At 36.1% G+C, this 23,773-nt stretch overlaps 1 protein-coding gene and 1 non-coding gene across 3 annotated transcripts in view; both read left to right on the top strand.

Moving 5' to 3' along the window:
- Positions 1–23,773, top strand: part of LOC141451052 (uncharacterized) — a 249,404-nt gene that overhangs the window by 158,175 nt on the left and 67,456 nt on the right. For both annotated transcript variants that reach the window (XM_074122073.1, XM_074122074.1), the window contains exon 3: positions 21,959–22,055. In XM_074122073.1, the coding sequence (XP_073978174.1) occupies positions 21,959–22,055 (97 nt within the window). The remainder of the gene's footprint in view (positions 1–21,958; positions 22,056–23,773) is intronic.
- TRNAD-GUC (transfer RNA aspartic acid (anticodon GUC)) lies at positions 15,767–15,838 on the top strand. The gene has a single exon. It is a non-coding gene; the product is annotated as a tRNA-Asp (tRNA).

A 23,773-nucleotide genomic window follows, 5' to 3' on the forward strand; every position in this document is an offset into this window, starting at 1 on the left:
TACTTTTAATTGTTTGTATTTATTTTGCAACTGTATGCAGTACAACAAGCAAAAGAGATGAGTGATAAGGGATGGCGCAAATACACTTGCACGTATACATAGGTACATACAAACACGAGCACATCCATGTGCGCCAAGGGCATGATTGGAGTGAACGACGACCATCCAGTGATGGAAGCCGTTAGATCGCCACGTTGGCAAGCTTACAGAGCAACCATCCTAAGAGGTCGGCGTTGTGTTGAGATGATCAAGTGGCCACCGCCGCTTTATTCTACGCTGTGGATTTGAAGGAAGTGTTGTAGTAGACATGTTGTGGATCAGAGGGTTGTAATGACTGTGTAGATTTGTGTGGAGTTTTGTGTATCGAGATCAGGGCTATTTCAGAGACGAGAGGAATATTTAGATCAGAGTGTATTGGAGACGTAGAAGTGAGCGTTAACTATTGTTCTTAGAATTTTAGATTGCAAGGTTTGAAGTCGGTTGATGTTCGATTTTTTGGCGCTTCCGTAGAGTTGTACTCCGTACGTCCATATTGGGGCAAGTAGGGCGGTATAAAGTTCTCTTTTGTTCGTCATTGTCAGTTTTGAACGTTTGTCGAGTAGTCAGAGACGCCATGTAATTTTCCTCACTCAGTTAGCGATTGCAGTGTATAACGGAAACATGGTTAAGTCAAATTCATGACATTAAACTGATGAAACAAACCTCTGATGATGGGGGAAAATCTAAAAACTGGTCAGAAATAGAAAAAAAGAACGTGCTACGAGCGATAATGTCAGCCAGATTTCTTTTACGTATACTGTTATTATTTGACTTAATCGTCAGAACCCGGATGATTTTAAATGTCAGCTTCGCCCTTAGAATAGTCAAATCATTGAATGATGCTAGCTTCAGATGTTCGCCAGTTGTGTAAAAAAAAAAAAGAATCTGTTTGTGTAAAATAATATTATACATTCATAAGCCTCGATTAAGGCTGACTAAGACTAAGACTGATTTATGAAAAAGATTATCACAAACTCAATGTAGCTTTCGCTAAAAAAAAACTTGGTATATTACGGTACAATTACAATTTCTAGACAAAATTAACGATAGACTATTTTCATCGACAGAACTTTTATTAATGAAGATTTCTTTGCCCACAAATTGGGACGAAAAGGTGTCTTTTTGGAACAGATAATGTGCCAAGATGGATATCTCACTAGCATTTTTAGGTTAACTTTTTCCTTTATTTGCAGTCTAATTCCTTTACATTTAGTCAACGCAGTCCGATACCTTGGATTCTACTCGACAGAAGACTTACTTGGAATCAGGGTTCTACCAAACGCTCAAACCTCTAAAGGATGCAGTCCTTGCAATCTTAAATTCTTCGCTCTACAGTAAACGCTCCTTTCTACGTCACCCAATCAAACCATTCACACAGAACTAAACATTCCTTTCGTCTCACCAGCGGCTAAAAACACGTTCTTCCATCTTAACAAACAATCTCTCATCACAATCAACTGGTATAACACCTTTCTTTCAGGACAATTACAGATTACACTCCTAGACACTAGTCTCGCGATCTCCTCTCTGATGACGAGAGTCCATAGATAGTGAAATTTCGTTAGAGTGTTGCCACTAGGTAACTTCTCCTCTCTAATTATGTTGATATTTTATATTATTGTCCTTGTTGCTCATAACACTATAAAATGCGTTGATTGTTACTAAATAAACTATTTTAAAAAAACTTCGTTCTACGTCATTTGAGGGTTTAAAAGGAAAAATAAAAAAGAAATCATTAGGAAGTTTATTTTTACAATTTAGATGGTAAAGTGTAATTTTATAAGTACCATATTGCCAACTTAAGCTAATAAATTATACAAAAATAATTGTAAAATAAAAAATATTAGTATAGAAAGATAATACTATACAATTATGTATTATTATGCCTAAATAAAATTTTTGTTCCATATAGAATAGCTTATTAATGGCAAATTAAAAAGTGTGTGAATAATAAGATCCATTTATTAAATATTACTCATTTAGCTTCTTCGTCAGATGGAGAAAGTGATAAAGTTGCATTGGAGTCGAAAAGCCTAAAATATCAGCGCGGTATTGTTGAATTAATCATTGCTACAGCTCGCCAGAGATTAAATAAATAAAATGATTAAACCTAAATAAATAAGCACGGTAACCTGACATCTCTGATGAATGTAAATAAATAATAGACGCTTCAATGCTTACATAAAAAATAAATAAATAAATAATACAAAACAGAACGGGGTAAACAATAAATTATTGACCAAAAAGGAATGCAAGATGGAAGGTTTTTTTTTTATTGCATAAATTATTATTTTTTGTTTTTTGTTTTTTCAATTGCAACTGTTTACTTGTTTCCGGTGGAGCACAGAAAATCACGTGGGAACTGTTTGGGTGTTTGTATGTCACGCACACTCACTTTGGAGTTGCTCAATTATTTACGTGTTTAAGAATTTCAATATTACATTCACCGCAGTTTCTGTGGGTTTGATTTTTTACAACAATGCTCGAATTTATTTCAGCGACCTGTAAATTTCTCCATTAAAGTGTAGACTTTATTGGTCTTCTAAATCTACCAGTTATTTAACTTGTGGTTTTTTTGAAATTCATAATTTACTTCTTTTTAAATGAATTTATTAGAGTTCTGGATTGTGGTTGAAGAAGAATACCCATTGTTAGGTAGTCGGAATACTGCTTCCTTTCGGCACTACTTACCTGTGTGAGCAATGACACTGATCAAAACGAAACACAGAGGGTGTTACCACTTAGAGTGTGCTTGTCAACTGAGGTTAACGCTCAAATTGAAACACTTTCACGGTCCTTGCAAAGCCAGCCGTCGCATTAACACACTGTTGGTCACTTGGCTAGTAACTGTTAACTAAATTAGTAAAATATGTCATAGCTTTCGGTTCTTCTTTATTGGCTATTTGGTTTTTGGTAACATTAATCTCATTTAGAGGTGCTTTTAATCACTTTCTTTTAGTTACGAATTTACAATTTTACACAAATTAAAGGCACTTCTTGACATCAATAATGACATTAAAATAAAGAATTTCTTTGTACAAGATTCATTGCTGCTGTGTACATGTAGTTAATTGTATTGACAGAGAACGGTATAGACGGGTGAATGATTGGGTTTATTATTAATCTTACAGCCTGCCACGAAAACTTGTATTTTTGTAGGATTGTAATAGTGTTGTTATTACAGCCGTAGTTGAGAGCATAATACGTCATTTTAAAATGAAGTGGGAGCATTTCAGCTCCAGTGTGACGTTTACTGTTTGGTATCTGACTAATGTGCCACGACCAGAAAAAAGGTTGGGAAGCACTGCTTTAGAGGGAACTTTGATAGAACAATTCCCTCTAAATTTTATTTTTCAGATTTAATGTTTCCAATAAAAGATATAGATGTACATTTAATTTAGTGTAAGCACAAACATTAAAGAATATGTCGTTTTTAACGTTTTTTGGCAGCCGCCAAACTGCAAAATTTTTAATTGAAAAAGCACTTACGGCTCATATAATTCATAATTTCGACGGAGAATTTGCTTCTTAAATATGCTACACGACCTAAAACTCTATACTAACCATTTATGGTCTCTATAGTAAAGGTTCTGACGTCACCTTACCTAAAAAATAAAAATATATTTTTCAAAAAACTGTTCAGTTTTACAAGTATGTAATACCGTGAATTAGAACTTGACGGAAAAATTTCCAAAAAATAAAAATAAAATATAAAAGTGTCCATTTTGATGCGGGTAACGAAATTGCTGATGAAACAGCAAAGGAAGGAGCTGCGTTGATAATAATGACTCCTCAGCCCATTATCCCTGTATCCTATCGACATTGTAGAACAGAGGTGGAGCAGTGGATTTTGAAGGAACATCGGAAACGGTCGAGATCCCGAGCTGACTGCCGTCAGGCTAAGGAAATTCTTGGCCTGTCAAAAACGGCTATAGTTGGTTTTAGCAGGTCCCGGATCCAGTTGGTTGAAGCTGTGAAAGAAAAAGCGGCACGCGTCATGCAGGAGCTCACAGAAAAAGACTTCCAGTTGGTTCAGGTGTTGTGAGTGGACATGCGAACTTAGCGTATCATCTTTTCAAAGGCAGCCTTATCCAGTCGCCAAATTGTGCTGGCTGTGGTGTATCCGATGAGACTGTGCTGCACTTTGTAGAGGTGTGTCCAGTTTATTCTAAAACTAGATTCCTCGTCTTCGGTAGGGTAAATGTTTCCCTGCTGGAGATTGTGGTATCTGGTAATCTTAACGAACTTTCTAGGTTTGTTCAGTGCACTGGGCGATTGAGTCGCCATGCTCCCTAGTGTCCTGTTACTACTTTATTAGTTTATTGTAACGGATTTGTTGGTTTTAAAGCATCATTATCTCTCATGAGATGAGTGGTAGGCGGGGAACAATGGACATTTTGGATTGCCGGCGTTCCTTCCCCTTTCTGGTGGAACCGCCCGTCTAAAGCAATCTTGAATCTTGAATCTTGATTGGGCCACCTTACTTCCTCTTTACTTTGGTAGCATCTATACGAAATATCAAACTTTGAAAATCAAAATAATTCAAAAACATTGAAGACACATCAAGAAAATGGTATAATTTTATCCATTTCGGGATGGCACTGGTACACATTAGAATAGTAAATCCAAATTGATGATTTTGATATAATATTAGTCCTCATTTAGAAGTGTTCTTTAGATGAACTAGCAAGAATCCTGTGATGTTCTATCCAGAGTACACTCTTTTTTTATGCTAGGAACTTAAAATAATTCTTTCGTTAAAAAAACAAATCAAATATTTGCTCTTTAAAATAACGCATCTCCTGTAATGGTAGACATGGAGGTGAATTTAGTCTGTGAATTTGAAAGTTGACTATTTCCTCTGTATTACTGGTCTTCTTTTTGAGAAGAAAGGCATTTTAATTCGTATTTTATTCAAGAATGAATCATATTTACTCTGTTCTCGCTTCGTTTAAAAGAAATTATAGATCGGCTAAAAATTAACAAAATGGCGAGTAAAGATCATAAATTATGCCTAAGAGGGCGGATTTTTCTTTATAAATTAATATTGAATTTATTATTCACCGCTAAACCAAACCTTAGTATCATTACAATGTTTACGCGCCATGAATTAATTATGCTTATTATTTTGTTTTAAAAAAATGTATAGCCATCAAATGAATCTCTCCGTGTGATATTATGAAAGAAAAATATACTGTAAAATTTAATGAATCAAAAATAAGACCACCTGGTCTGTTAGAAAGGTTCATTATAAAGTATCATGTTTTACATCGCTTCTTAATAAATGAAAGGTACGCCTACCGATGTAATTATAGACCTTTCAGATCGATCATAGGCAAGGACGCGCGATCTTATCGATTTGTCGCTGTATTTAATTTACATGAGGGATGCTGGGTAAAAAGGATTGCTTCTCCCTTTTCCATATTTCAAAGTTAAGACAGTATCTCACTGATGTTCACTTTTCTATTTATTTTAATTGTCTACCCATCTTGTAAACATTCAAAACTAATCGAACGTTTGCATTATTCGATTGTGGATTAATTTTTGAACGGCAGTTCCTTAATAGATTATTCTTGCTGCTGAAATTTAATTTTATTAATTGCTTCTTTTTAAGTTGAACATACCGCTAGAGCAATTAACATTGTTCAAAGCAGAGTTAAAAATTTCAATGTGCGCTTTCCAATTCTGATCCTAATAAACTTTATTTTCTTTTTTATTGAGCGTAAACAAAATAATGAATTTAAGAAGGAGCCCAGAAATGGGTTACCCCTTTTAAAACTTAATTCTGAAATTACTTTTCAAACGTCTATATTTTAAATGTTCAAAATATTGAGAAGTAGTCTCGTAAAAAAGAATTGAAACTTCAAAATTTCCATTAGACTATGGAGTAGTCTTTTTTTACTTGTGTTTGAACGTATTGTGTGTTAGCGTACCATTAAAAGTGCTAAAGTGCACTTTGAATGCACGGGTAGGGTGTGTGATGCTGTGCATTTTTTTTTTTAAATCTATCTCGTATATTAGCCAAACGCAGCTGCAACTTTTACAGTTTCTGCAGCTACAAAAGTGATGTGATTTTTTTCTCACCGGAAAGAAATTACGAGGTGTGGCTATTAAATAACGAGACTATTGATGTAAAACATTTTATTTTAAATTTATACATATTTAGTTATTATCACCTTCAATATACACCCCTCCCATATCCCTACAACGCTCCATGCGAATTTACCATTGTTCGAAACAATGCTGGAAGTCTTTTTCTGTGAGCTCCTGCATGACGCGTGCCGCTTTTTCTTTCACAGCTTCAATGGACTGAAATCGTGTTCCTTTTAATGCAGATATGACTTTGGGGAACAGATAAAAGTCACTTGGGGCCAGGTCAGGCGAATAAGGCGGATGGCCTAAAACTGGGATGTCTCGTACTTGGCTAGAAACCTCTTGACAGACAATGCAGTGTGAGCCGGCGCGTTGTCTTGATTGAGAACCCATGACTTCTTCTTCCACAAATCGGGTCGTTTTTTTCCTTACTCTTACGGAGTTGAGCAAGCACCTACCGGTAGTAATGTTGATTAATTATAATCGATATTTTCATCCGTTTTGGACGTGCAAGGGCGACCCGGGCGGTCATCTTGGAAACGCTTGAACCACTCAAAAACTTGCGCACGTGATAAACATTCATCGCCATAAACTTCTTTTAATAAAAGATAAGTTTCAGTAGCGGTTTTACCAAGTTTCATGTGAAATTTCACAATTCGTTGCTCTACTACAACTAACACCTCTTACAGAAACGATGGTTCCGGTCAGACAGATTTCTCTACAAACACGTGAGACGCTGCAATCGAAAGAGAAGGCTTTACGCTGCACAGCTGTCGGTCGTTAGGATTTGTTGCATACAATAGTTCTTCTTTAGCAGCATCAGTCTCGTTATTTAATAGCCACTCCTCGTGCAATCTCACTGATTGGCTAGTTGTAACTAGAGCTCTGCCAGTATCGATATCTCTTGGTTTTGTCACTTTAGTAGTAAAACAATTTTTTTTTTAAATAGCACACATTTATTTCAATATTTTATTGCTCACGTATCATAATATTCCACAGATCTTTCAGAAAATGTTTTCCAAAATTACTCTCAGCAACACTGTATTAACTTTACATAATTAGCCTAAAATAAATGCATCAGAATTAAAGCATGATTTCGTTTATGGAAGTCTGAAAAGCAGCACTTCATTACGCTGAAAGCATCTTTATTAATTTTGTCGTCATTACCTTTTGCTGTTTAACCACCTGTTAGAATGTGTTTGATGTAATAATTCTTGCTAAAATAAATTCTACTTACTTCAGTAATTATTTATTTATTGTTTTCGGATTACTCCATTAAAAAATGGATCATCTTGAATAACCATTGCTTCAGACTCACACAATTTTACCTATTTTCACTTCTCTCTAGAAAGGATGTCTTCTTCTAAGAGCCCATTTCGTAGCCACACCTTGCTGACCTCATCTATCCATCTTCAGCTTGGACTTCCCCTTTTCGTTGTGACGTTTTGCTTTCCACTGTAAGACCTGTTCCTACATTCTCTTTTCGTAGCTGCGAACCACTGCAGTCTCTATTTCTCAATTCTCATGTGGTTTTTGTTTTTTTCTCTCTTTATTCCTAATATGTTTCTAATTTTGTATTTTATAACTTTCTTCCGTTTTGACTTTATAACAGAGTGTGGTAAAAATGTCCATTTGGGCAGAAAAGAATGTTACTCTGTAACTGCTTCCTTACGGGTCAACTTCTTTACGTTGCAATAGCTTGGTAGTTTGCTTGAATATACGAGGGTCGTTTGAAAAGTCCGTGCAAAAATAAAAACTACTTAATTTTTTGGGATAAACCTTTTTTATTTTTCAACATAGTCTCCTTTTAGGCAGCTCGGTTTTCAAACGGTCCAATTACGATGAATAATATGCACCTGTAATAGTTTTACCCTTTTCCAGATAGTCGATGAGGATTATTCCTTGCGAATCCCAAAAGACAGTCGCCATAATCTTTCCGGCCGAAGGAACGGTCTTCGCCTTTTTTGGCGCAGATTCCACCTTGGTAACCCATTGTTTAGATTGTTCTTTGGTCTCAGAAGTGTAGTGATGTATCCATGTTTCATTCACAGTGACGAAACGACGCTTAAAGTCCTGCGGATTCTTCTGGAACAGCTGCAAACCGTCCTTGCAACACTTCACACGATTTCGTTTTTGGTCAAGCGTGAGCAATCGCGGCACCCATCTTGGGGATAGCTTTGTCATGTCCAAATGTTGATGCAAGATATTATGTACCCGTTCATTCGAGATGCCCACAGCACTAGCAATCTCACGCACCTTCACTCTTCTGTCATCCATCACTTATTTATCAATGATTTCTGGAGTAGTAACCTCAACAGGGCGTCCAGAACGTTCAGCGTCACTTGTGCCCATATGGCCACTCCGAAAATTTTTAAACCACTTATAAACTGTTCTAATCGAAGGTGCAGAGTCACCATAATGTTTATCAAGCTTCTCTTTAGTCTTCTGAGGCGTTTTGTCTTTCATAAAGTAGTGTTTAATCAACACACGAAATTCTTTTTCGTCCATTTTTTGAAAATCACTCGACTTCCTCGATTCAAACGAATGCCAAACACAAAGAAATAGACCGATCTGGCTGAAACTTGGTGTGTGTTCTTCCAAGAGATGCTACTAACTAAACATAACCTCGATACGCGCCAGTAATGCTATCTCTCTGACTTTGCACGGACTTTTCAAACGACCCTCGTATATTGTACTGGGAAAGAATTGAAGTTTCCGGCAGAATCGAGTTCAGCATGGCTGTTGCTTTCCTAGCTTGTCCAATTTTTGACAAAATTCTAGATAAATACTCGTAATACTAGATCTCGTTCCTCCCTCCGATCTCTATATTCCTTTACATCGTACTTCATCCTTTGACAAATCCTTCTTAATTCGCGATACCTCTCTCTGGAACTCCTTACCATCATCTGTCCGCCATACTCCTGCCCTTTCCATCTTTAAGTCTCTTGTGTTCAGTTATCTCCTTTCTAACCAGCTTTCTCCGAAATAATAATCGAATGTTTTTATTTCCTTCATTTTAATTAACTTTATTCTAAGGCGACAATAACCCAAGGAAAATAAATTCATTTTCTTTCTTCTTTGTTTTTTCAAATATTTGAAATTGAAAGTAACCCGGCTTTGGGTTTTCAACTACAATCAGATTTTGATTAATAAATTTGGTGTAGATAATTTGTCTTCAACTTAGTAATTTGTACAGAAATCGTTAGTAATTCATAACCGAACTAAGTTATCAGAGAAGAAATAGTAAGTGGGTTAGAGTGTTTGTAAGTACGAGGTGTGTTCAAAAAGTAACGGGAATTTTCGTTTTTTGAAAAAAATATTTATTTATTCATCTACATTAATATTGTCGCCTTCAAAGTAGTCCCCTTCGCATACAATACATTTGTGCCAGCGCTTTTTCCAATCCTCGAAACACTTCTGAAACTCGATCTTTGTGATAGCTTTCAGCTCTTTCAGCGATTCGCTTTTAATGTCATCTATGCTTGTAAAACGACGGCCTTTTAATGTTCTCTTTATGTTTGGAAATAGAAAAAAGTCACATGGAGCCATGTCTGGCGAATATGGAGGCTGGGGGCATCGTTAAAGTTTTGTTTTGGGCCAAAAATTCACGAACAAGCAATGAAGTGTGAGCAGGTGCATTATCGTGGTGCAAAATCCATGAATTGTTTTGCCACAAATCCGGGCGTTTTTTTCGGATTGCTTCACGCAAACGGCGTTGAACTTGTAGGTAGTACTCCTTATTGATTGTTTGACCTTGTGGCAAGAATTCATGATGCACTATGCCATTAAAATCGAAGAACACAGTGAGCATAACCTTCACATTCGACCGCACTTGTCGAGCCTTTTTCGGTCTTGGCGATCCAGAATGCCTCCACTGGGACGATTGAGCCTTAGTTTCGACATCATATCCGTAAACCCATGTTTCGTCACCTGTTATAACACGTTTCAGTAGATCCGCATCGTTGTCGACTTCATTGAGTGACTCTTGAGCAACTTCCATTCTCCGCTGTTTTTGTTCGAAATTCAACAATTTTGCTGCCACACGTTTCATACCCAAAACATCCGAAAAAATTTCATGGCATGAGCCAATTGATATGGCAACATCATCAGCGACTTCTCTGATTGTGATTCGGCGATCGTTCATAACCATTTCTTTCACTTTTTTCACGTTTTCATCGGTTGTTGATGTGCTTGGACGTCCAGGTCGTTCGTCATCTTCAACGTTTTCGCGGCCATCTTGGAAACGCTTATACCACTCGTAAATCCTTGTTTTACTCATAGCAGACTCATGCCTTTATTAACATTTCACACACTTTATTTCATTTTTTACGCAAAATTTAATACAAATTCTTTGATCCATTTTTTTTAACAAACAAAAATCGCCAAGCTCGAAAAACACGTCTAACCTTAACGGCTGCCACTTAAGAAGTAAACAATGAATATTACTGAAAATTTTATCGTACTTCAGGGGCATGTGTAACAACATAATAAAAAAAAAAAATTTACAATCAGACTCTCCAAACCCGCGAAATTTTAAAATTCCCGTTACTTTTTGAACACACCTCGTATGTAGTTAGTATTAGTAGCTAATAGTTAAATGCTAAGTAGATAGTGATTGGTACTTAGAAATTGATTGATTAATAACCTCAATATCAAAATAATTTCTATTCGTCAAGTACTTTACTAAAAAATATTAATAATAACGTAAAAAAAAAAGCTTAGAACTTGTAAAAGGAAGAAGTGCATCTAACAAGGTTGTTGGGGCCTCTTTGGACTGCTGGATGAACGGTTGCTCGAAACATGACGACATCATCTACAAATCTCCTACACTAGCTTATGTCCTGACTGCTATGAGTTTATCTCCAATAATCATGGTCGCTCCAATTTTCTAGCCTCTAAAGCGTATTCGTTCATTTTTCTTAATACAAACTTTTACATCGCGTGTTTTGGTCTCGTTATCTAACACTTATTCTTCTTCTTTCATTGGCCATTAACACTGATCTCTCTCTAGATCTCATAATTTACTATTTTAAATTAATTTTCATCCTACTGAAAATGAATGTTTCGGACCACAGTTCTGGAAAATGACCTTTAATAACAAATCATTTGTGATTCATTAATGTGGTAGGTTTAACTATCAACGTTTATGTCATTGTAGGTCATTCTTAACCGTAGATTAATTAATTATTAATGCATAAAGTATCAATGAAAGGTCCTTATTAGTTGTAACTAGTGGTTAATAAGGTATATAAGATAATAATTTCGTCCATATTTCAACAGTAATGATGAAACGTATGGAAGATGTGTTCAGATATTGAGGAAGTGGTTCTTGGAGTGTAATAAACTATGGCCGGGTGCTCGTATTTATTAAGTTTGCCTTGTCAGGAGAGAGTTGGGAAAGAGCCTTGAGCGCTCGGTTTAGGACCAATCCTCGGGAGTCTCTCTGACCCTTTCCTGTCCTACCCTTATTCGAGGGAAATCTCTTTTTTATAGACATTCTTCTCTCCCTAGCCGAGACTCTCACTGGTTCAAGTGCTCCTCCATCTCCTTATATTGCCTTTAAACAACTTTATATCCCCACCACATAAACCCTTCTTACCTAACCTACCAAAAAAAGAAAACAGCCTATAACCTTCTCTCTTACTCTAACCCACTTAGTTTTTCTTCTCTGATAACTTTGTTCGGTTATGAATTCCTAAGGATTTCTGCGCACAATTCCTTTTTGCATTTTTTCATTGTTTTTAACATCTATACATCGTACATTTTTACAGTCTTCTTTCCAGAAAATTACGATTTTTTTCCCCCTTATCTGAATATTAGGCATTTTTATTGAAATGTAATTTTTATAAGATCGCTGTTATAGAGTTATTTGTAATAAACATTCCGATTCGTACCATTTTTTTTTATAATGGATGAACCAGAACATGTTTTTATATTTTTCTGGTGGGAAGAGAGATTACTTGCGATCTAAATTTGTTTCTCACCGAAAACATTTGTTTAATTTCAAAATTAATTTATAGGAAATGATTTTGTGTTTGAACCGTCTGTCGATCGCGTATAAGATGTTAGACTCACCCTACAGTGTATTTAAACTTCAAGAAGACCTCAATAATATCTCAGCATGGGCCACGAACAATAAGCTTACCCTGAATGTAGAAAAGACCAAAGCTATAGTTATTGGCTCCAACCCACTCCTTAAATCATTGGCTCCTCTTCCTAATCTTTTCCTTTACAATACCCCAATAAAATATTGTTCCTCTGTGAAAAACCTTGGTATCACTTTCGATCAAAACCTATCCTGGAAAAACCATGTTTCCCAAATCTCTCGTCGTTCCATCCATATCCTTAAGCAGTTTAATAGTTCCCGTCACCTTTATCCAATTAAGACCCGGCAACTCCTAGTTTCCTCTCATATATTCCCCCATTTCGACTATGGTTGTTTAGTGTATGGCGGTCTTTCTGGTGATATTGAAGCTAAGCTTAAGCGCCTCATGAACTGCTTCATAAGATTTATTTTCAGCATTTCCAGAGACTCTCGCATTTCGCACTGCTACGATGAGTTGAAGTGGCTTTTTCCTGTCTATCGCCGCCAATATCTTTTGGCTTCTTTCCTTTTTCAAGTCATCCAGTCTCAAAGGCCTTCCTATATTTTTCAACTCCTTAAGTTTAAATCCTCCATCCATTCCCGTAACACTAGATCTCGCTCATCTGATCTCTATATTCCCTCTCACCGTACCTCATCCTTTGACAAGTCCTTCCTAATACGTGCTACCTCTCTCTGGAACTCCTTGCCTTCATCGATCCGCCATGCTCCTACCCTATCCATCTTTAAATCCTGTCTATTCAGTTATCTACTTTCTATTCAGCTTCCTCCGAAATTCTAATTGTTTTAATTTATTTCCTTAATTTCTGCTGTTTTATTATTTTATTTTTACTTTCATTTTCACTTATTATATTCTCACTTTTGTAAATACTTATTTATTTATTTAATTTCTGTATAATCACAGGCCAAACTGTTAAGGCCTCTATTTGTTCCTGTATTTATTCTTAGGGGACAATTGTCCCAGAATAATAAATTTCTTTTCTATTTCTATTTCTATTTCTACATGCTGTGAACGGAACAGCAATCAAAAGTAATGGTTGAAAGCCGGTGGCAAAAAAAGATTCACTTCATAATCTTGTAAAGGGTGTAGAACAATAACTGATGAATAAACACTAACTGTAACTCATCAGCACCAAAAACTGGAGGATAAATGACATAATTCTGAGATGAGGCATGTATGTATTGTAAAATTAAAAATAACAAAAAAAATCAACGCGAAGCGCAAGTATTTTGGCTATGATAAAAATTCAAGGAGATTTGAAGTACAAATCTTTTGAAACTAACATCCTGGTTCACCCGATTTAGTACTATGTGATATCCATCTATACTAACTATTATGAATTTTGTGGATGAAAAAGCTGAAAAGTAGAAGCAGTAGATTGATATTTTGCAAATACAGTCGAACCTCGCTTAACGAGCATAATTCGTTCCAGAACCTTACTCGTTAAGCGAAATACTCGTTAAGCGAAACAATTTTTTTCATTTAAATTAAAATAAAAGGGGATAATTGGTTCCATGCAAAAAAAATATTGATAAAATTTTTTTTTATAACATTTATTTCGAAAAAATTATATACATATGTACATATGATGTAATATAATATAAATTACATATATTAATTGAGATAAATATGTACATTCATAATTAATCCTTTTTAATTATAAATTTGTCCAATGTTCCTTGTTTCTGCCGTCGCTTCAAAATGTCTTCAAAATGTGACACAGCATTATCATTAAATAAATTTATAGATCGCATAGCCACAGCCTCATTCGGGTGATAGTTTTCTACGTGTGTTGCAACAGTTTCCCATGCTTTCAACATTTCTCTTATTGCGCTGGAAGATTGTTGTTCCTCTGATATTTTCTCCTCTTTGTCTAATAAATTCTCTTCCACCAATTCTTGTTGTGAAATGTGTTGCAACTCAACAAGTTCCTCTGTGGATAGCTCTTGACTATGATCTGCTACAAGCTCATCAATATCATCTTTATCAACTGTCAATCCCATATCCGTGGCCAAAGACACAATTTCATTATCTAGAGATTCCACAGGTTCGGATTCAATCGCCTCAAAACCAGATTCGACGAGGATTTCAGGCCAGAGCTTCTTCCATGCAGAAATTAGAGTTTTTTTGGTAACCCCGTCCCACGCCTTGTCGATTATCTTGAGGGATGTAACAATATGGAAGTGGTATTTCCAAAATTCTCGCAAAGTAAGGTTTGTCTCTTCAGTCACCTCAAAACAATGTTCGAAGAGACCTTTAGTGTACAGTTTCTTAAAGTTGGAAATTACTTGTTGATCCATAGGCTGAAGTAACGGTGTAGTATTAGGAGGCAGATATTGAATTTTGATAAATTGAAATTCGTCAAGAAGATCATTTTGTAGACTTGGAGGATGAGCGGGAGCATTGTCCAGTACAAGCAACGCATGGAGCGGCAGATTCATCTCCAATAAATATTTTTTCACAGAAGGACCAAACACTTCATTTATCCATTCAACAAAAATGTCACGTGTCACCCAAGCCTTGTTATTGGCTTTCCACATTACATTTAGTTTGTTCTTGTGGATGTTGCATTTCTTAAAGGCTCGTGGAGTTTCCGAATGATACACCAGCAATGGTTTAATTTTCAAGTCACCGCTTGCATTAGCACAAAACAGCAACGTGAGGCGATCTTTCATGGGCTTGTGGCCGGGTAATGCTTTAACACAAATGTCACTATATGGACTTTCCCTATACACCACTCATTCGGTGAAGTTCGGTTTCGACTGTATCAGTGCATTAGATACGTGGAGAATATGAAACGCATATGCGTAAACAGGAATGACTAATCGAAGAATGCGCAGTTTTCGATGAGTCAGCGAAAACTGCGCAGCCAGCGAAATGTCATTAGAAAACTATCGTTATGCGAAACATCGCTCGCTATAAGAATCAATTTGTTTTACTCGTTATGCGAATTACTCGTTAAGCGAGGTGCTCGTTATGCGAGGTTCCACTGTATTCCAGAACTGCAAAAAAATTTGGGTACTTTTCCGTTAGCCGGTCGCAAATGTCGCCAATTGTGAACCAAACGCGAGCCAAGTCAACGGAAAAAAGTCGAAAACGTTCAACTATAAACAAATATTAATTAATAGTAAGCAAAACAAGTTCAACTATAAACAAATATTAATGAATTGTAAAGAAAACAGTTTTACCCAATACTGTTTTTCGCTTGCGCTTGGCTAACGGAAAAGTACCCAAATTTGGAACAGAGATGATCTACAAAAGAGAACCTCTAGAAAAAATAATAATAATTAAATTTTTTAACGAAAAGAAAAATTAATATACTGTTAACTTATTAGAAGGAAATATTTTCATTAAAAATTCTAAGTAAAAATTAATACAAAAAAATTAAATTAGTGAGGAGTTATATTAAAAGCGTTAATGATTTTAAAATTTTCCTTTAAAAATAACCAGTTAAAAAAATGAATTATGTTTCTAGTACTGTCGAGTGTGAAATGTTGGTGAATGAAAAACTAAAGCAAAGCCAGACGTGGTCCTCGGTAGTATAGTGGTCAGTATCCCCGCCTGTCACGCGGGAGACCGGGGTTCGATTCCCCGCCGGGGAGAATTTTTTTTTTCATGTAAAAATTAAATTAATGTTATTTTTTAATGTTTTTTTTATTTCATTATTAAGGTGATTGTAAAATTGATTTTTTTAAAAAAAGGTTAGTTACTCTTCTAGTATAGATAATTTAGTGTAATCGTGAAGATTTTCTATTTTGAGATTTCTGAGAAAATATCTGTTTGTTTTTTTTAAATTGTTTTGGAGACTGTGGCTCACTATTTTTCAATATTAACTATAGTTGTGGATGGAATCTTTGTAGTAAATTATTCTAGGCTTAGAGGGAGACTTAGTTTATAGTTGAAGAGTAGCAGCATTGCTATGATTGCTTTATGTGAACTTAGAGGGCTTGATTAGGGGCTGTGTTGGACTTGCAAGTGAGTGAAAGTGGCTGGAGGTTTCATGATACTTCACAGAGAAGGGAGATGCCCAGTTGGAACTGTCACTAGCGGCCCCTCTGTTACGTCCACCGTGTGTATATACACCCTCTGGCCATCTCTTGTTAGCTAACCATAATAGATAAGCAAATGTTTTACTTAGCCCTAGCCTACATTCTACCAATTCCGTCCATTGTCTGTCTATGACTGAATCTTTTTGAAAATGCATTTTCATTGTTCTCAACATATCTCAGTTTTTGCTGAAGTTTTTGGGTGATTAAACTTCGTAAAACTGATTGTTTCTTATTCATTTACATTAATGTAGCTGAGCAGAACATGTAGTCTTAAACTCTCGCTTGTTCGAACCAAAATTTTGATCGTACCGCGGGTAGAGTTTGTAATCTCCCTGCTAATCTAAGTATTCTGACGATGCTAGACGATACCCAAAATTTAGATTCATCCAATGTGGCGTTATTAACTAATATTTAATTTGCACACTCCATAACTTATCGTTTTAAAAGACATTTTAATTTTATATGTATACTTTTCTTGTTTTATATTTATTTTTCATTGTAAAATTTCCTTCTGAAGGAAGATTTTGGTTAACAATGGGTCCGTCTGGTTTGTTACCTGAAAATTGTTTGAGTTATCACACGGATGGTACCAGAATGAACGGAAGGTCTAGAGCGATCGTCTACTTTGGTATCGAATACCACTTGATGATGCCTCTTAAGAGGTTAGACTATAGATTTTCCAGGGTGAGCTTTATGTTACTCTTCGTTGTGTATCAGATGAACGGACTTGCATCTCCCCGGTAAAAAAAAGGTTTCATGTAATCGGGTAGTTAGGCGGCGTTGAAAGCGCTGAACTCTCGTGATTTCACTTCAAGAAAAAGATGTTAGAATGTTCTAGGGTTTTGGTAGTGCTGGCAGCTGTAAAAAATATTCTTCTGGGTTCATAGATCATATAGGGGATTTTAGGTAACGTGATAGTGGACTGGTTTACCAAAGTTTGGAGCTTTGCTCTCTCTTTCTCATTGGTCCCGAACCAGTTGTTGGCGTGTCGGTTGGCATGTAGAATATGCTGTGTGAACCAAAATGAGAAGATTTTAGTGTCTTTTTTTTAAAGGTGTTCAACATCTAAGGTCCTTCGCACCTGACAAAGCTTCTGAATGACACTACACTGGTCAGTCTCACTACAAAAGAACGCTTAAGCATCTACTGGCCTGAGAATCCACTATCCTTATACCACTACCACATAATAGCCCTTTACAAATGAGGAATAGTTCCCTACATCGCACAAAAGAGAAGATCAAATTATGTAAACTTTGATCAATCTAAAACACTCATTCTAATAAAAGCAGACTCTTGCATATAAATACTTTCATCCAAATAAATACAATCACACTCATTAAATCTATCTAAAATGCATTTTCTCCTTCACTCACTCACAATTTACTAACACTAAATGCAATTTGTGATGGAGTACTTGATATTCCTCGCATCACATTAATAGCCTAATCTAAGATGAAAACTTATTTAATACTTACTTAATTATTTACACAACATTCATATGACCATTGACACTTATATCGGGGGGCCAATCCCGACACAGACCCACTCTCCAGAATACAGTGGCTCCTGAAACATGCGGAGGAGAAAATGAAAATTTATGAGAGTCCAATTTAATGAGAATTAATTCGTGGCCCGTCTAAGATTGACAGTGAAGTAGATGGTTAGTGAAAAAGCTGTAGGATCTTTCTAGAACCTCTCACCTGATAAAGGAGAGAACCTCTAGAAAGTGGAGGCGGTTTATATGCCCAATCCTCTCTACAGAGAGTTGGGGATACGCAGGTGGAGTACCCATCTATCTTAAGACGGACTGTTTGGAGTACGAAGAGGCTAGATTCAGGACGTTAGATCGGTATAGCTCGATGGAGCTTAGGCTGTTACCCTATAAAGATAATTGCTTGGTTCGTTCGGACTTCCTTGAATCTTTAGTGGATTCGATCTGGAACTAGATTTCCATTCTAAACTCGGCCTGTTATTATTTTCTTTAGAATGGCTGTACCTCATAGAGGGGCTTAGTGTATAGGGCATACTGACAAATTGTAATTATAATCCACCTTTACAAAAGTCTGACTATTGATTTTTTAAGATAGTTTTAGCGGAAAAGACTAAGATGAATTCAATGTGTAAATTAGGTTTCAAATTTCTAGAAAATTGGTGGAGCAGAAGTGTTATTTTAGTGCAGTGTTTTGTTCGTATTAAAAAGTAGTTTCAATACAATTTATTTTCTTAAATTGTGATTAAGAACGTCGTCTGAGTGATCGCTTCGGATAAATTTTTAAATAATGTCAAAATTGAGGATAAAATCATCGAGTGTTATTGGATTTAATCATAGATCTTCGTGAAAGTCATCCAGTTTTGAAAACGCAAGCTGCTAATGAAGAATAGAGAAAACCAGAATTTAAACTAAATACTTTAAGCTAAAATATGATACATACAACTGAGCTTAAACTTACTAAAGTTTATGAATAAACATATAAAATCTGTTACCTATAGGTTAGGTTAAATATTTTCAAACACTAAATAACAGCATTAAAGGGAAAGCGAGGTAATATTGTGTATGGGATTTTAACCACATGTAAGACAATTTACTTATGTAAACTTTGTAGATAGTTTGTGTAAACCAGCAAGTTTACTAGAGTCTGTTGCGAGCTCTCTTTAAACGAATTGTAAGTTACTAGAAGTTGGGTGTAACTAAGTTTTCCCACTAAGTTCAAATAAGGTAGAAGAACTTTTAGATAGGTGAGCAATCCAAGGGGTATCAACACGTATTGAAACATTGCCTGCAGAATAGTATAACATAAATATTCTTCTTTTTCTATTAATGAAGCATTAATATGTTACAATTTGTTTATAAATATCGACTTTTACTTTAACGCGAATTTATTTTTCACAACTGCAGCATATTTCTGCAACAAGTGAAGCTGATACTTGATCCAGCATATGACGTGCATGAGTAGTTTGTGGGGAGAATTCACCCTGTAGGGAAACTCTCTAAAGAAGATACACTACACTACTGTGCACTGGCACTTTCTTCATTAAGAAGATCAATTGCCGGCGGCGCTTCAATCATCTCTTGGAAAGATTTTTCTGGCGATGCAGTAAGTTGGGGGTAACTGGAGGGTTAGGATGTGAGCAAACTCAGGCTTATAACTTGGGATTGGCGGATCATACAGTTTCAGAAATATGGGGCTTCAAGTGTACTTTTGTGACAAATTAGCCTTAGCGATTCGACGAGAAGTTTTCAATTCGAAGGATTGGATTCTGAGGATATTGTAAGCCTTGGCTGCCATCAAAGTTTCATTCCATAAGTCCAGAAAGGTTTGATGCACCGTCTTAGCACGAATGTTTCTATTATTTCTGCCATACCAAAACACTCGCATGACAGAAACATAGTGGAAGTCAAAGTCTTTGTTCGAAACTCGAAAATCCAAAATTGGTTATAAAAATGTACATGCTACAGGTTTAATTATCATTATGTAGATAAGATGTTTGTTGTTTAATGTCAGTTTCCAGCGTTTGTCGAGAAGTCTTAAGCGTTGTTTTTGAATCGTCTATTTAGTTCTTTTCGTTTAGATCTAGTTTATGGTTTCCAAGTTAGGCGATTGTCCATGAAGAGTCCTAGGTAATTAACACAATCTGGAGTGGGTGAAGAAGTGTTGTTTCAGTAAAGGAATGGAAGGATTGTTCGCCTTAAGAAGGATAAAATTTAGGAACAATTGTTTTCTTTCATTTTTAATTCTCCACTTCCTTAGCCATAGTTTAAGGCAGCGGCGACAAACTCAATTTAAACACGGGCCAATTGGTGCTACAGGCAAAAGTCACGCTAGCCACATCACATTTAAAAATCTTGTTAAATTTTTATTCTAAAGTGAGGATTCAAGAGTTTGGACATAAAATTGTATTAATAAAACGAAAATTATTCTTTTTTACCCGAAATTTGGCTGGCGATTTCTTCGTACAAGTTTTGTTATATTTGGATTCAAAGACTGAGGACGAAAGAATATATTTTAGAAATGCCTATCTCTTTTTGTCTTTTAAAACCGAATCATTCTGGAATTCCTCTTAGAGTAGCAGACATCTTCTTCTTCTTAGTCAATCCTCGTCTACCTTTCAGTGTCGAGGTGCCTTTACTAAAACCTTCCAGCTATCCCTATCCTCAGTCAAATTTCTCCTTCTTCTCCAATCCAAGTTTTTCCTTCCGAAGTCCTCCCTCACTATCCCTTCCCATGTTGTGCGCGGTCTGCCCCTGCCTCTTTGGCCCTGCCTCTTTGGCCCTGCATCTTAGCCTCATAGCAAAGTCTTGCTATACGGCTTGTGTCCATCCTCATCATGTGTCCGAACCATCTTAGCCTGTGCTCTCTCAGCAGCTCTTCCACCGGCCTGACGTCGAGATTAGACCTTATTGTAAAATTTCTTATTCTATCTCTCCTCGTCTTTCCCTCTATTTTTCGGAGGAAACGCATTTCGGCTGCCTGTACCTGACTGCTGTGTTTGGAAGTTAGAGCCCACGATTCGCTGCCGTAGGTTAATATTGGGAGATAGGTATTTTTAAAAACCGTAGCAGACATATCGCTTTTAAACTGTGTCAGCGTGTTTATACACGGCCGCAGGCCTTTAGCTAAGGCACTGGGCCACGTGTATACTTGTCTTCAGTAGCTAAAGAGTTAACGAGGGAAGAAATTTTGTGTACGGTAGTGCCTTGATGTCCCCTAAGCGCTAATTTCTTCATAACAATTTTTTTTCTATTTTCATTTCATTTCAGAACATTGTGGGCCACAAGAAATTACTTCGACACCTCTAGCTTAAGGGTTACTCCATGATATTAGAGCAAGCGATAGGCAAAGACCACGAGTCTTTGTGAAGGAAATGGCGTACCGTGTTATCGGCTAAGTGATGGGTATCAGGGGAATAATTTGTACACATCTCTTTTCTCACAAAGTTATTGCACAAACAATTGTTCAGGCGTTATTAAGATCTTGAATAAATAATATTTAATTGCTGACAAAAAGTGAAGTACTTAACTGGGTACCTTTAAAAGAGAATGAAATCTCAAATTGCCCACTGATAAAAAGGAAATAAATAAATATTTAGAAGTTATAATCTCATAATATTTACCTTATATTGTTATAACTGTTTTGTTTTTTAAGTTTAATACAAATATTCTATTTGAGAAGAAATTTGATTTATGAAAGATAATTTACAACTTTGTACTGGACATATTAAAAACTTAATATGAAAAGAGATTCTCCAAGTTAGCAAAACTGAGCCCAAGAGAGTTAGTAGAGTATGGTGTTAGAGGGAGCGATCTATCTCCTTGCTTGAACGTGATTCCATTATATCTTTTAACTACCATCGCAGCGTCCTTGCAACTTACTGTCTTCTAAGAACTTTACCTCTTGCCAAACAATCTGCCACAGCTTTCTTAATTGAATTTATTTTTTATTTTTGAGAGAACATTGGATTTTGTATCTTCCGCATTTCTAATGAAAGTCTTACAGTACCAGATTTACACACAATTTGAATCTGGGCCCTCTAGTGATTTCTGTTTTTCAAAAAATAGTTTTGATTTCATAAAGAATAGAGACTTTTTCACTGATGCTCTATTTTCATGTATCATTTTTTTTTATAAATAATTTAAATTACTAATTGATTAATGATTTGATGTTTTTATTGCAGTTTGCCGCAGTTGTATATTCCGCCAGTTGGAACGGAAGAGCATATGTCCGATCTGTGAGGTTCAAGTCCACAATACTAAATTACACCTTAGCCTCAGGTAAACAAATTTTTAATTTTATTTAATGATAGTATAATATATGCTGCCGTGAATGAATATAAAGTCTTAATGTTTTGGAATAATCTATAATAAAACGTTAGCGCAAATTATTCTTTACAATACAATTCTGTATTTTCTAGTCGTGCGGCCAAATTGTAATTCTTACGCATGTTCAAGCGTTCCTACGAGTCTGCTTGTTTGATGTGAAGGAATTTTTTCATTTTGTCTATTATTTAATTTTTAAATTTAACATTTTTAGATATTTCTGTGTTGGTCAGGGTGCCGCCATTTTTTACAGTTATTATTATTATGCAGGAGTTTTTCCTGCAACTCCTGCAACTAGATGGGACCCGTCTGATCATCTCGTAGCACCCCTGACAGGTTTCCCTATAAAGTACATCTTCCACTTTACATTTCTAAAATATTAAACGTACAATAACTAGGTTTCATTAATTTGTATTTCATTATTTTTACGAAAATGTCTGACGATTCATTATCTTTTTTTAGTAATACATTATATACATGTAATGTAACCTCTCTCGTTCAGTCAACAAGTGTAGTACGAGTCGGTAAGTCAATGAAATCCAAAATCCCTACACCAAACTGATCTATCTATCTCTGATAATGGATTAAAGTTCGAAACTGGTCAGGGATACGCAATAAGCTTGTGTAAAATCAAAGATATTATCCAGTACAGCGATCCTAACCACATTTTCAACTCGCCTTATTCTAGCACATGGCAAACAACCCAAACAAACCGTAAACAATCGGTGTAGAATAGAATATATGTTTTTTGTCTAAATTAATATTGTTTTAAATGAATTTACAAACTGAATATAAAGTTTTTTTTTTTTGTTTGTTTGTTGGCTTCCTGTCTGTGCAGATTAGTCAGGGATGTACTAATGTATTATTTAATGGGATGTGTTATGAGTACTATTGTTATTTTTGTTTTAGTTGCTGTTATGTTTTATGTTTTTATTTTTATTTTCAAAGTTTGATTTTGTTTTTGGTAATGAATTGGAAAATAGCCAGATACGTTTCGAATATTGGTTCTGTGAGGATGGTATGTAGGTTGGCAGGAAGTGGACATTTCGCTTTGATGACTGCATTCCACAGTTTGTCCCTATCATCCTGGTGACTATTGCAATCGAGGATCAGGTGGTTGGCGTCTATAATTGTATCAGAAGGGCAAGAGCAAATTTGAGGGACTGAAATTCCTATACGGCTGAGATGGTGGGGCGAGAAGATATGGTTGAAGCGCAGTCGTATCAAAGTAGTAGTGAACTTTCTACGTTCTGCGAAGTCAGAGTACCACGGTTTTTTAGGTATTGTCGGCTGCAGTGAGGTGTAAAATTTACCTTTGGCATATTTTGATTTTTCGTAATCTATAGACCATGCCCTGTAGTAGGAACGTTTAGAGAAGTTCTTTATATCTGAAGGTAACAGTTTCTCGAGCTTTAGATTCTCCAGGCGTATTGCCTCTTTTGCCTTAGAGTCTGCAATTTCATTGCCAGTTATCCCTGAGTGGCCCCTAATCCATATCAATCGAACTGTCTTTCCGCTAAGACCCGCTCTCTTCAGGAGGTGGACAGTTTCGAGCACCGTGAAATCGGCTTTATGCCCGGGGCATTTAAGCTTGTTGAGCACACTCTTGCTATCAGAAAGTATGACAACTGTTTGTGCCTCTGTCGAGGCCACTAGATTTGCGCATTTATTGA

This window comes from Rhodnius prolixus, unplaced genomic scaffold (genome assembly GCF_049639745.1).
Source record: "Rhodnius prolixus isolate KJV_2025 unplaced genomic scaffold, Rpr scaffold_8, whole genome shotgun sequence".
NCBI lineage: Eukaryota > Metazoa > Arthropoda > Insecta > Hemiptera > Reduviidae > Rhodnius > Rhodnius prolixus.